The sequence below is a fragment of the Tigriopus californicus genome, chromosome 5 (assembly GCF_007210705.1).
Source record: "Tigriopus californicus strain San Diego chromosome 5, Tcal_SD_v2.1, whole genome shotgun sequence".
NCBI lineage: Eukaryota > Metazoa > Arthropoda > Copepoda > Harpacticoida > Harpacticidae > Tigriopus > Tigriopus californicus.
The window spans coordinates 15951767-15964951 of record NC_081444.1 but is presented as its reverse complement, the minus strand read 5'-3'; the positions used below and the strand labels follow the sequence as shown (position 1 = coordinate 15964951).

Genomic DNA, 13185 nt, shown 5'->3' with positions numbered 1-13185 from the left:
ATGCCTTGACCGTAAAAGAAAAAGCGGGAGAGATGATAATTTTAGGGGTTTTGTCCCTCGCATCAAGGGCCTTCACAAGTCCCACTCACACTGAGAGCTTAATCCTAATCGCTTATCGTTGGTTCGAGACACGATGTCTAGCCAAGTTCGTGGAACAGGTCAGCAAGGGTAGTAGTAGTAGTAGTAGTCTAGGAGACGTACATAGAGCAAGGCAAACGGAACAGGAGTGAGACGACTGGAACCAAGGAGAGGAACGTGGAACAACGAACGCCTGTAACAGCTGATCGAGGATGGATGAGAAAAAAACGAGGAGGAGGAGAAGGCCTTGAACAAATCAGACGGCGGGACAGTGAATCCTTTTGAGACAGACACACAGAGACGCAAGGATCGTGATGGAAATCGTTCGAATGAGGGTGTTATTGATATCAAGGCTCATGATACTTCGTGGTCTTTGAAGATCAAGGTCAATTGTTACTAACTTCTCTCCGGTGCAGCAACAACAGATGAAGTCGCAATGAAAGAAAGCTCACCATCACGATATCGAACCCCAGACTCAAAGGATGACATCGTTTAAGCGAATGCAAATGTTCGAACGGAGAAAAAAGTGATTCTCTCATAGGCGTATATGGTGTTCGATTATCTAGTGTCTGGAGTTCTAAGTTTGCTTACGAGTTACGACTAACCCTCTTTCTTTTACTCCTCCTTGTGTAGGACGAGGACGGCGCGTCAGCAACGTTCTCGTCAACGACGACGAGGACGACGACGACGACAACGACAACAATGTCGATTAAAGCACAAAAAAGGGTCTGGATCTCAGCCACATTTACAAATTCCCGTCTCACTTCTACTTCTTCTAGCCGAACATCGAGGACCTGAATAGTAGCACGATTTCTAGTGTGGCTATCGATATCCTATCTCGTATGCTGATGTAAAAAACGACGTCTGGGTTTTGGTCAACCCGATGATATAACCACAAAGGGAAGTAGGATGACGGATTAACGATGGTTAATGTAGTACATCCCGCCCATCTTCGGAAGAAATTTGGTGGGGCATATTTTGAGGATCGCTCGTCACAAGTTTCCTTCAGGATATTGTGAATATGGGATATGTCATCTTTGACGATGGAAAAAGCGTATAGATTAGAAAGTCTAAATTTTGCCCCCCTTATACGGATTAGTTTCATGCAAAATATCGTTTAACTTAAAGAAAAACCTAGTTAAACGAAAACCCCATCATATTACGTCCATCAAGTCTAAGAAAACGGACATTTCCGAGCAATGTCCTTATTTTCTAAAGGAAGCGAAATACCTGACCGTACATATACGTATTTGATATTTGTCGGATTCTAGGATGTGGTACTTACACAAGCAATGATGTCCTTCATGGTATGCGTTGTTTAGCACATATCCAGGGTTGCCCAAGTCTTTCTGTAACGTGGAAGTTCTTTTCTTCACACAGATCAATTCATACACTACTTAAGAGGGATGGATTAGCGGAGATGATCAGTCTTCTTGGTTTGGTTTGAGCGTCTTTTTGTGTGGAAATATAGAGTAAAGGAAGTTTAAGGCAAGCTTAGGTGTGCTTTGAACTCTAGGAGGGCATTTATGCATCTTTGGGTGGTTGTTGATCACATTCAAACCTGGAAAACAAGAACGGGACAGGCATATTGCAAATCGTTTGACTTTTTCAGGTACGAGACCTTTCCACACGTGATATGTTTTATCCCCGTGTCACGTGTAAAATTGAAATCAAATCCATGATCTATTCAAAGAATCCACTATTTCACTACAATGATGAACTCTGAGAGTACAAAAGGTCGTACCGAGCATGTGATTCAGCCTCATTTTACTAATTTTGTTATTAATTAGACAGCTTGAAGAGTTAAGTTATGCGTCAATTTAAGAAAACCACCGTTCAAAATCTAAATTTTCCTGACCTCCAATCGTACTGCTACAAAAATTTCAAGAACCAAACAAGCTATGACTTTGCCAGTAAGTTCAAGTAACTACTTTAACATTGCTGAATTTGTTTTTTGTTCCCCCACTAAACAGTACAAGAATATAAAGAGAAAGAGGTGAAGATGAAAGATGCTCAAGTTATTGCATTTGCAAGAGAAAAGGGACATAACAAGAGTAATACATGCAGATTCGTCGAATAGTCGTATCATTAAAAGCATTTTAGAAAAGACGAACTCTCAAAATTGTCTGTTTTGGCACGAATTGCATCCGACAGTTCTGAGTCTTATTACACAATACAATATAGGTTTAAAGTGATAAAACTGTGTGTTGCGCGCCCACATATGTCTACACCACAACTGAGCAGGGGATCCACAAAGAAGAAATTCCTTGATTTTTGGGGGAAAGACATTGGAGTGCCTTCGCTTTTACGCTTTTACCCTCGAATTTAGGGTTCAAATTGCTCGATTAGTGCCAAACTAGCACAATACTCTAGTGCTGTTGGACATGTTTTATATTGAATGATGCAGTGTCTCAAAAGAATATGATTGGGTGGAATCATATTATTCCTGTAATCCTCGGCTTGAACTCTGAACTCATCATAAACCTATGTATTGATACTACAACTGCAAAATGAGGGCAAGGTTTCATCAAATATGTACTTATAAGCTGTTACCGATCATTTGAGGTAGTATCCGCGCCAAGGTATAGCTGTTGTACTACAACGAGATTTGTATGAGGTGCTTTAGTCACAATACACTTAAAGAATAGAAAAGCTAATTACCGCACATCTTAGCAACCTCAGGGGAAGAGACCATGAGTCTAAACGCTTCACATAACAAGGGATGTTAGGCCAACGATTGTCAACGTTGAATCCTGAATCCAAACTAAAGCCGGAGTTGGCTTCATTTTTCAAAGAGAGGCCATCATCGAGCGACTATTTGCCTATCCTTTACGTAAATACCAGGTTCTCATTTCCTGTCTATCATACTTTCATATAAATAGGGATCTGAAATATGAGAGGACGGCTTAAAAAGGCCATGGTTGCTTGTATAGTCTTCTTCATTTCTTTCATCATAGACCCTCGGAATTCAATGTGCTTCTTTAAGCACATTTCTTTTTCTTATCGATTGGGTCTACAGTATTTTGCCTTGCCCGGAGTGAATCTAGAGCTAGGGAGATCAATAACCCAAACTCTGACAACGCTTGTTTGAGTCTTGTTACGCAATTTTGCCAGATGCCTTTCAGTCGTGTTTTACTCAGAAAATGAGGATTTCAAAATGAGGATCCCATTCTTTGGTTTTGTTACTTTCATTGCTCAAGTTGCAAAAGCACTATTTCGTTTTTTGAGTTTGTCAAATTTGTGTAAAGTAGGTGTTGAAAATACATAACAACTTTGTATGATCAGATCTTGCTAAATATAAGCGATATTCAAGCGATTCAAAAGGCCCTCATAATTCAAATAAACATCAAAATGCCGCACATATGCTCACCACGTGTTGCAATAAATTTCTAGTGAAATCTCAATTTAGATTATTGCTCGAAAAGGACGCTGAAAACTTAAACGACCCTTATCATCAAGTGCCGATCTGCCAGTCACCATAAAATCAAACCTGTTCAATCTTGATGTTACCTTTTCAGTCGCTAATTTCACGTTCCTCTGCCGTACATACGGTATATACTGCTATTATTGGACGATCTTGAGCCCTTCATATCACTGATTAATGCATTAAACTTCAGTCCTTCACGCAGGGATAACTTTGACAAACTGGGCGTTGTCAATGCACATGCAAAAAGTACTTCTTCGAGTGTTTACCAACCCAATCCAGAACAGACACCTTCATTTATACACCAGATTGATACTCTTAGAATCCATTGAAGTCTTGGAGTTGCTTTAAAGACAGATTATTCAATTGTTTTGAGTTTGAGTTTGTCTGTCATTGATACCTTGTTGTGGTTACATTCGTCGTTATTACTTATTAAGCTCTCCAAGTGCTTTAATGGCTCAGTTTTTCCAATGTTTATGACGCAACAGTCACTGATTCTTTATCTGAAATCCCAAATGATACGAGCTCGGAATGAAAGTATGGGTTCGGAGAAAGAATAGTCAAACACCTTTGGGTTGGTTCATTGCACTTTTCTGACCAACCACAATACCTTCGCGAACATTGAATGTACATACACAGCAATGATTACTATTTGAGCTACAACGCCTACAGACGGCTGGCTGACACAGAACGGATTAGTGTTGATACTCGTATTATAACATTAACTGAGCGTGCATCTTCAAAGGAAGTTCAGTTGGAGTTGGTTCTTAGGCAAGCCTCTCTAAGCTGGTACGCGGTGCTCATTATTACTCACAGTCATACTTGTGAATCTGGAAGAGATTTGAATGGGTAAGCATAACGTCTTTTATCGTTAACGTCACTACTGTTGGTTATGGATCACTTCCTCACAGGGCCACTCACGATTTGATACAGAACTTCTGTTTCAAAATTATGACAAAATACAATTCCGGATTAGTGGTATGCATTCCTATCAGCATTCCCAAGCCTAAGTCATAGGACTTTTTAGGCAGTAACGAGTACGAGTAAACGTTTTTATTTTCTGATTCGGAAATCTTCAGGTTTTCGAGCGTTTAGATGGCTCATAAGTTCTCCTACACTTTCTGTAGACCTGGATTAGGTTATAGACAATGTAACGTATGATTTGATTTTGCCTTGATGAATGACTGAAATATCAAATTATTCGTTAATCCACCAAATACTCACTGAGAGCCGAAAGTGTTATGGCATAACCCATGAATGCGAAGTTCAACCTGCCATCATATCAATTGGTCTGGACAGGTGGTGAAAGGCTTTTTAAAGAAAGTGACCGTTGAAACTGTAAACGGATTGAGGCATTGTCGGAAATGAGATGGGAGTTTAAATATATCCCAACGTGGGTCATCCAACCAACGGCTAGCTCAGACCAGATCCAAAATCCGCACTCCCAAAAATACTCCCCGCGATTGTCTAGGCGAGGGCGAGGGAGAACGAACTACTTTATTTGCTCGCAACCGACAGAGACGGCTCACCTGTCGTACTACCAGACAGAAATAGAAGTACGCGCATAAGCGCTCCACCATGGCGGAAACTGTTCATTGACCCAGCCGAGGTCAAGCTAAAAAAAGCGCAAGTAGTTCGAGCATGTTTAAAATATGGAATTCGGTTAAAACTCATAGAAGCCAGTACATTTTCATATCTAGGAAGGTATAATAAGGCTATATACTTGCGGTTTACATGTTGTAACATTTAGTACATCTGAAAACGAACACATCTCAGGTAAGGAACAGGCAAGTAATGCCTTGGTATTCCAGATTGGTTACTTTCGCTGGTCAATTTCTACCAGGGTCAATGCTCCTTCCTAGTCGCAGAGAAATTTAAAAATAGTGCATTCGTCTGGGTCTTGTACGATGAATTCGCCCTGTCTAGCTCAACTAAAATAGGCTGACCGGCAACCTGACTCGACTTTCAACGAACTTTGTCAGGATTGGTAAAAATAGAGAGAACCTTATTCTATTTTCGGGGAAGAGGTCATTGACTGGCATTCATGTTATATGTTCATTTTACTTTCAGTTGTGAACACCATTCTTACAATTCTTACAATTCTTACAAATCTTACAATTTGAAAACCAATATAAGGAATTGATCAAACATACCCAATGAACGGTTTTAATTCAAGAGAACGGGGAAGTACTTATTGGTCGTTGGACCTCAAAAAAAAGGAAGAAATGAGCTTAAAAAAATATATCTTCACATGTCTAACTTTTTCAAATGATGCTCTTTTGATATGGGAGGTAAGGATGATCTATATCAATCAACGGACTTCTAGAGATGTGGACTGCGACCGGAAGCAAAACTTCCCATCTCCTAAACGATTCATTTTATTCCAAATAAGCACGTGATACGACAAGATCCTATTTAGTAAATGAACTTTGCCAAATTTGAGCCCAAAACTATGCTGAGGGCACTCAGGAGATAAGTCCAAAGTTATGTAGTTAACATTACATAAAGTTCGAATTTTCGGCCTGCTCTTGGTCAGCTACCTAAGCTCTTGACAACTTAACTTTGAAACGAACCACTTTACAAGTAAAGGATATAAAAATGACCCGCCTCTGATTGAGGAGATATGACTTTAATGGGAAAAGTGCCTCATAGTTGCTATGGCCAAGAGGAGGCCGATTTGGCGGGAAGCTTGTTCACAGTCTATATTTCTAGAAGTTCGTGATCAATCCCATGAGTTCTCCAGAAAAGCTTCTCTTTGTACTGTACATACACCAACCCCTTGCGTCGCCCCACGAGCCGCTAAGTACACTTAAGTGGAAGTGAATGCGCGAGCTGACCAGCGCGCTCGTAAAGACAGACAGGGTCCAGTCTACCAATGTTTTACTTCAATGCCGTCTAGACGCCACGCTAGACCGTTGACAATAGCGAACCTACCATTTCAATGACTAAGAGGAGCGGAGGTGAATAACCCCGGAGAAACATCACAACGTGTACAGGTACACCAGCCAGTGGAAAAGCAAAAAAAAAAAGGAAACTTATGATTCATTCCGGAAATTCCAACCCACTCACCAGTCAGAGTGATTTCTATTGGGGTAATAATTGTACAACGTAACAGTATCTTTTAATGCAAAAAATGCAAAAAAGGACGTCATAATCTGACTTACCAATCAAATTTCCCATGTTCTTTACTTTGACATGCCTCTTGGACACAAAGAGTGATGTTTGAAGGTTTAAGACAGCCCGAAGGGTGTAATTGTCTCCTTTTCCTTGTAGTGTGTTGTTGTTGTCCCTTCTGCTTTTCCCCTCTTTTTCCAAAATCGTGACGGAATCTTATCCGTTCGATGACCTCCCTCCATTCCTGTCTCTCCTCGTCCCTGTTTCTCTACCCCCTCCTTTCCTCCAAACTCCCTTTTCCCTTTTTTTCTTTCTGAAGGTGACTGAAGAGCGGACAATAGAAACGACTGTGATGGATAGAGGGGCAGTCTAAAAAAGAACAAGTTTGCGTCACTTGTGCGGCTTTTTTCTAAGACAAATTTAAATGAATAAGGCAAAAAAATAATACGTCCGATCATGGCCGAGAGAGATAGTATTTTTTTCTCTTTAATCTAAGTTTTCCAAAGTGCTTCCAAAGAAGCCGTAAAAGCAATTAGTACGGCTAATTTGAAGAATAATTTCTGCAGATACATGTTTTGGTATGTAAATAGAGCATGAATCATCCCTGGACCTAGTGTACATACCATCGTTCATGCCATATTTGGCCAAATTACCTGAAACGGAATCTCAGCAAAAGTGCCCTTTTGTGCCTAGTTGGCGTTTTCTTTAGTAACTTTCCTTGCTCAATTTCTTTCAGTGCTTCAATAAAACCCATAGCACTTCCTGCTTTTTCAGTTGGTACTTGCGAGTCGCAAAACCATTCTAAGAGAGCAAGATGGCAACAGTAATTAAGCGGCAAAGGTTGCTTGCCAAAGCCATTTTGAAGGACAGAGGCACCCATAAGTTGTATTTGAAATGCACTTTTGATGTGAGTTAGGCATTGTATTTTTAAATTTGAAGGTATTCCCATCAGACAGTCTAAGTTTAAATACAGCTGTAGGAAGTAAACGCATAGTTATTATCAATTTCCATCAGCTGCTTAAAGTCCCGTTTTTTGCTTTTTTTAGTTACTTTTTTCACCAACATCAATCTTTCTACATCTTCTTTTTGAAATGGCCTGAGTTATGAAACAAGAACGAATGAAACGGGCAGGGAAAGCCAAGGAGCCACTTTCCCGCCAATTACGTGAAGAAATGATTGTGTCGTGAGTTGCTTGAAGTTACCCCTCCAAAGTTACAGAAATAGGCTCGGGGTAGATCGAACAGCCACCCTTTTGAATTCATTGTTAACCTTCTGACTTTCCCTTCAATAATTCCAAAGGGATAATATTAGCTAACTTCTGCAACTGAAATTGAGGTCATTAATTAGATGATCTCTTGAAATACGAAGGAAGATAAATGGTTTGGTCTGAAGAATATTTCCTGCCGGCCTTTACTGACAAAAATGGAACTAATAATCCGCGCATGTGCCGCCTTCAAACTCATCTTGCCGCTTGTAGTTCAAGAGGCTCAACTAGACAAATTTTACGGAATCGATCAACCACACATTACAGAATCACTTGCCATGTGGACTTTTCAATCAATACTGTCCTTGAAACGTACACAATCAATCACACTTGGTATTTTCGAACACCGAGCAAATCCAACCTTGTGCTTTCACTTAATTGATCCATATTGTTCCTGTAGTGTAGTTGTGCGTTGGAATTATTGAACGAATTGAAAATATATCGAATCATGCGAGCGAGTCATGAGTGAACCCAATTAGCGTCTTCAAAGCCCTTTTACACTTTTACTCCTGCACAGTGATAATCTCTCGAACATGTGCGTATGTAGGTCAATGAAAAAAGTCGGGAACGATTTTCAGACGTCGCATTCTCAAGAGGCTATTTTCTAATGCTCCTACGGTATGTCTGTCCTCTATTCAATTCGCTTCCAAGAATTGACATTGAGGCATTCAATCCTCAAATTAGACCTAATTAAATTGTACGTGCAGGATGTCCAAGTTCATTTCCATTTTCCTTTTCCTTCGGGAAGTAATCATCATTTTGGACCTTGAGCAAACCTCAATATTCATTCACTTCTGATTTGGCGCAATCTAGAAGAAATTAGTGTTGCAACATTGTTTAGGCAATTATTATTCAAACTGAAGTTACATATGCTATCAATAACTATTTAACAACGAATTGAGCACAGGCGGGAAAATAACATCTGTTTGGTTGGGCTACAACGCGTCTATACTGGGCCATCCCCAAAATAGATACGTTATTCAATTATTACTCAGATAATAAGATATACCAATCCATTAAATAAAAAGAGGGTCTTTACCCAATGGTGAAGCAAGTTAGATATATAAGGTGCACGACTTATGACCTTGGTTCTTTTCTCATATAAAAGGATATAGAGTCAAGTGCAGACATAAACAGAGAGTGATATTTGAGACTCTCAAATTAGGTCAATATGTTATGTATGAATGACTGCGCATAGGAAATCAGACAGTCTGCAAGAAACTACAAAGCATAGTATAGAAACGCATCGTAGACGGACGTCTAAGAAAGTTGGAACAATACGCAAATCACGCTGGTTCCAATGGTTCCAAGGCCTTGTCTAGACACAACCTTCACTGCTTGCTCTGTACTACATCGGTGGTAAATCTATTGCAAACTTCAGACTTGCATGAGATAATACAAGGGCATATGTTAATGTCAATACAAAAACACGAAACGCCTAATTCCTAACAATTCCTAGACCTAACATAATTTCCCAGCAGCCTGTTCCCACCAGACTCAGACAGGGACCTTGGCGAGACGGATTCATAAAAACTTCCACTTTTTTTCAGCCGGCTCGACATTGGTCTCGTGAGCAGAGGGAGAAAAAGACCAGACCTTAGTAGCGGAGACTTGGGGGGTCTTGAGGTCTTTGTGTTCCGAGACCAGAGACCACTTCACTCGGTGAGCATATTGTGCGTGGAAAACAACACGGAAAGTTCGGTTGGACCACTCTATTCCATAGAGAACCGTGGCATGACTATTTAGATGGTACAAGTAGTTAAAAACACAATGTAAGAAAGAGAAAAATCGGAGATTGGGTCTCACAGTTCATTTACAATTATATGTGCGGTAGTCACTGATTAAATGCCAATGATCAGATTCAAATGTAAGTTTGTACCCATAAAAAACCTGCCGCAATGAAAAAGTATCTTTTTCTGCTATCTAAAACTGATACTAAAACTTGAGTGCTCACATTAAGAGTGAGATAACAACACTAAAAGTTTCAATCGAATCATTCGCAGGAAAACGGACAATTGGGTTTGATGAAGCTCCTGTAATAGAGGTTGTTTGTTTCAGCCCTGGGGAATAGAATTCTCAACAAGCAATCACCGTATTTGGGTGTGATTTCTAAAATCGCAAGGACGAAGAACAATCCTTGTTGAAGTGTGATTCTTTTCTAAAACGGTACATGGCGAACCCAAAGCCTATAGCTAAATCAAAGACCTCGAGCACACTATCTTTTCATACATATCTTTGTTGCGACTAAGCAAACGCCACCCGAATTTATCTCAATTGGTGTCCGGCAGCTTGAAGCTTTAGTTGACAGCATATGACACAAACAACTTGGAAGACCTTTATTTTCCGGTTTGAGTTACATCTTCCCTTTGTTTCTCCTGGACGGAGAGCAAGACATTTTATTGGAAAAAGAAGTAATTGAGCACAAAGAGAGACCGCCAAAGCCGCCAAGTTTCGGCAGTCCCAGTGGCCTCCGCGGTGAACTGCCGCTTTGGTCCATTACAGTCTCCCCCCCCCAGATCCCTCAAAGAGAAAGAGAAGGGGAACGGCTCAGAAAGTGAAAGGGTGCATGACCTCTGCCAGACATTCGTTGCTGCGGTGGCAGAGAACTTGAAAGCAAAGCAGAGGGAAGGGGAGCACGAGAAGGAGGCACTAATACGTTTAGTTTAGCGGTCATTGACACTTGCTTCACATGTACGGTTGCAATATTGCCATCAAATGAGTGCAACATAGTTCGAAACACGCCCAGATAAAGCAACTATTAGTCGAGGAAAGTTCGCAGTAAAACACATTGAGGTTTCGAACCTCTATCATTGGTCTTACGTTGTAAAGTACTCTTCTGGTAAGTTCATTGACCTCGTCGTTCTCCTCTCGTTCCCCCTCAATCCTCACTCTCGTTTGCTTCTACATGAATGATCTGCTGTGGCCCTAAGGAACAGGGGGAGGGAACACGGTTTCACGTGAATGATTGCCAAGTTTGGGGAAGAGAAAGCGAAAGGGAAGTTCTAGAACCAACCCACCATCGGCTACCAATGAGAGCGGATGGGACCCCTTGGAACGAAAGGAAACCCAGATCCACTGTTTTTACAGCCGTAGTTGGCGAGGCTTGAGGGCTTCAAAATAAGAGGAGAGGGATTGGGAGCACTCACTCTCACTCTTAGTATCTAGATAGGATGCCCATGCTTAGTGTGTGAGGACATGCTAGAAATACAGTACATCATTAGGGAGGGAGACATGACAACTGTTGGAACGCACACATTATCTCTCTCGCCATAGCTGATATCTAAATTTACACCTGAGGTCAATGACTGTTCACCCTAGTCTAGAAAATCGTAACTTCGGGGGTAAACCATGGAACCTCAGGGATGGCACAAGTCGGACGTGAAGCTAACCAACAATAAAATAAACCCATTAAGCATAAAGTCGCAGTTTTTCTCCATACCCGTCCAGATGTACGGTGAAGGCCAATGTATTGGGATTCCACATCAAATAGGAAGCACCGAAAAACACCACAGAGCCAATGAATGAGCGCTGACACAAGTATGATGGCTGAACATGAACTCAACTTGCAAAATTCCTGCTTCGTCCCACCACATTGCAAATAACACGCCAGTTGTTGTGGTAGCTGTCCATGCCTCGAGCTCGTTGCCGATTTTTCATGGCCTTCAAAAGCAAGTGCCTCGTTTTAACTCGTCCCTCTTGCCTTTCCCCTGAGTTCAAGCCTCGGCTCGGTCGTTATGCCCTCCTTGAGCTACGAACACTCTCCCCTCTCCTGTTTCGCTCTCGTTCTCGTTTTCGTTCCCTCCTTTTTCCTCTTAGCTCGACCGAAGTTCGTACTACCCTCGATCCAGTTTGATGGCCTTCCCCAGAAACAGCTGCTCGCCTCCAATGGGACCACGAGCGGCAGCCAACGACGGAGACTCAGCCAGGGCCAATCCCAAAGAGAGTGAGAGCGGTCTTGAAGAAGGCTCTCTCTCAATGGCCAAGTTCGTTACTTATGTAAATTGAAACGGATTTTTACTATTTTTGGGGAAATTTTTTACAATGAGGTTCTCATTTTTGTCAAACACTTAAGCCCTTTTGCGACTCAATTTAGTTGTATGAGTACAAGTGTAAACGCACGCTGAGGGCCAAAAAGAACATCAACAAGAAGCGGCAGCGGCCGATATAACTCAGTGGAGGCCTCAGCCTTTTATTGGAGGCAGCTGTTGCAGACGTAGAGACTTGTCAGAGGTGAATGAACTCAAGGCTCGATTCTGGATGAAAGAACGAGGAGCTCGGCGCTCACATTGTTGCGACGGGCGAGTCAACCTACCTCTGGAGTTCTCCCTTCACCCTGTGTCTCCATTTTACTTGCACTTTCTAATCGATGGAACAATTCGGGAACAAGGGTTTCGAGTCGTACAAACTCGGAGCTTAATTTCTTCAATGTACGCGTTTTGTCAACATTCATTCTATCTTATCTCTCGTTGCTCAGTATTTGCATGTTACATTTTTTTCGGTAAACGCACAAATCAAGTTCTAAACGCTAGATGCTAAACATTTGCTACTGCGATCTAAGAAAAGGCTTCACATTGTCAAATATCATGAACATAATGCTTCAAAATCGAAAGGTAGAACATTGGCACAGCAGTGTTTCCAAACGGCGGACTCACTTGAGTAATTGTCGTGCATGTTGATAATAAGTCATAGTTCATATTTGCTCCCTTCTCAGTTCAAAGACAAGGCAAGTCTGAATCCCCATGAACTGTAGGTTCAATGCCCTTTGGAGATAAAGACGGACAAAAAGTGAGAGAGAGAGACCGTTTTTTGTGCAAGTAGCTTTTTGCTCCCTTCCAAGTATCCTTGTTTTTGTCCTCGCCAGACTCACTCATTCGGTCCAGAGTCTGACTAGAAATCATGGGCAAAAAATCCGACAGAGTCTTCTTACACAAATACAATCCACTCGAGGCTGTCCTGGTTTTTTGTTGCTGACGTTGAAGATATTCCGTCGGTCGAAGACCACTCACTGCCCAACGCCCAGAAGGCCGTTGATTATACGTGCGCAGACTGGACGACCACAGGGTTTTGGATGGTCGAGGTGTGCCCTCATTTCCAAACCAAACGTTCTCCCTTCCAAGATCTTACCGGAAAACCTAAGATCTGTACATATACTACTCTTAGTTGGTCCAAACACCCTCGATGAGGCCGAAGAATCCTTTGGACTGTGCAGGCGAAGAAAAGACCAAATAGAGGGAGATGCCGGGAATCGAGGACGGCTGAATGGGGATGAAGTACAAGAAGGAGGAGGAGGATGAGCAGGGGGTGA

The 13185-nt window shown here is 41.6% G+C and overlaps 1 protein-coding gene across 1 annotated transcript in view; it reads right to left on the bottom strand.

The window, feature by feature from the left end:
- LOC131880611 (PR domain zinc finger protein 1-like) overlaps window positions 1–11558 on the bottom strand; it is a 21357-nt gene extending 9799 nt beyond the window's left edge. The window contains exons 1-2 of the mRNA XM_059227278.1: window positions 11320–11558; window positions 1364–1639 (exon numbers count right to left, since the gene is read on the bottom strand). Coding sequence (XP_059083261.1) covers window positions 1364–1384 — 21 coding nt within the window. The 5' untranslated portion in view covers window positions 1385–1639; window positions 11320–11558. The remainder of the gene's footprint in view (window positions 1–1363; window positions 1640–11319) is intronic.
- Window positions 11559–13185: the final 1627 nt, after the last annotated feature.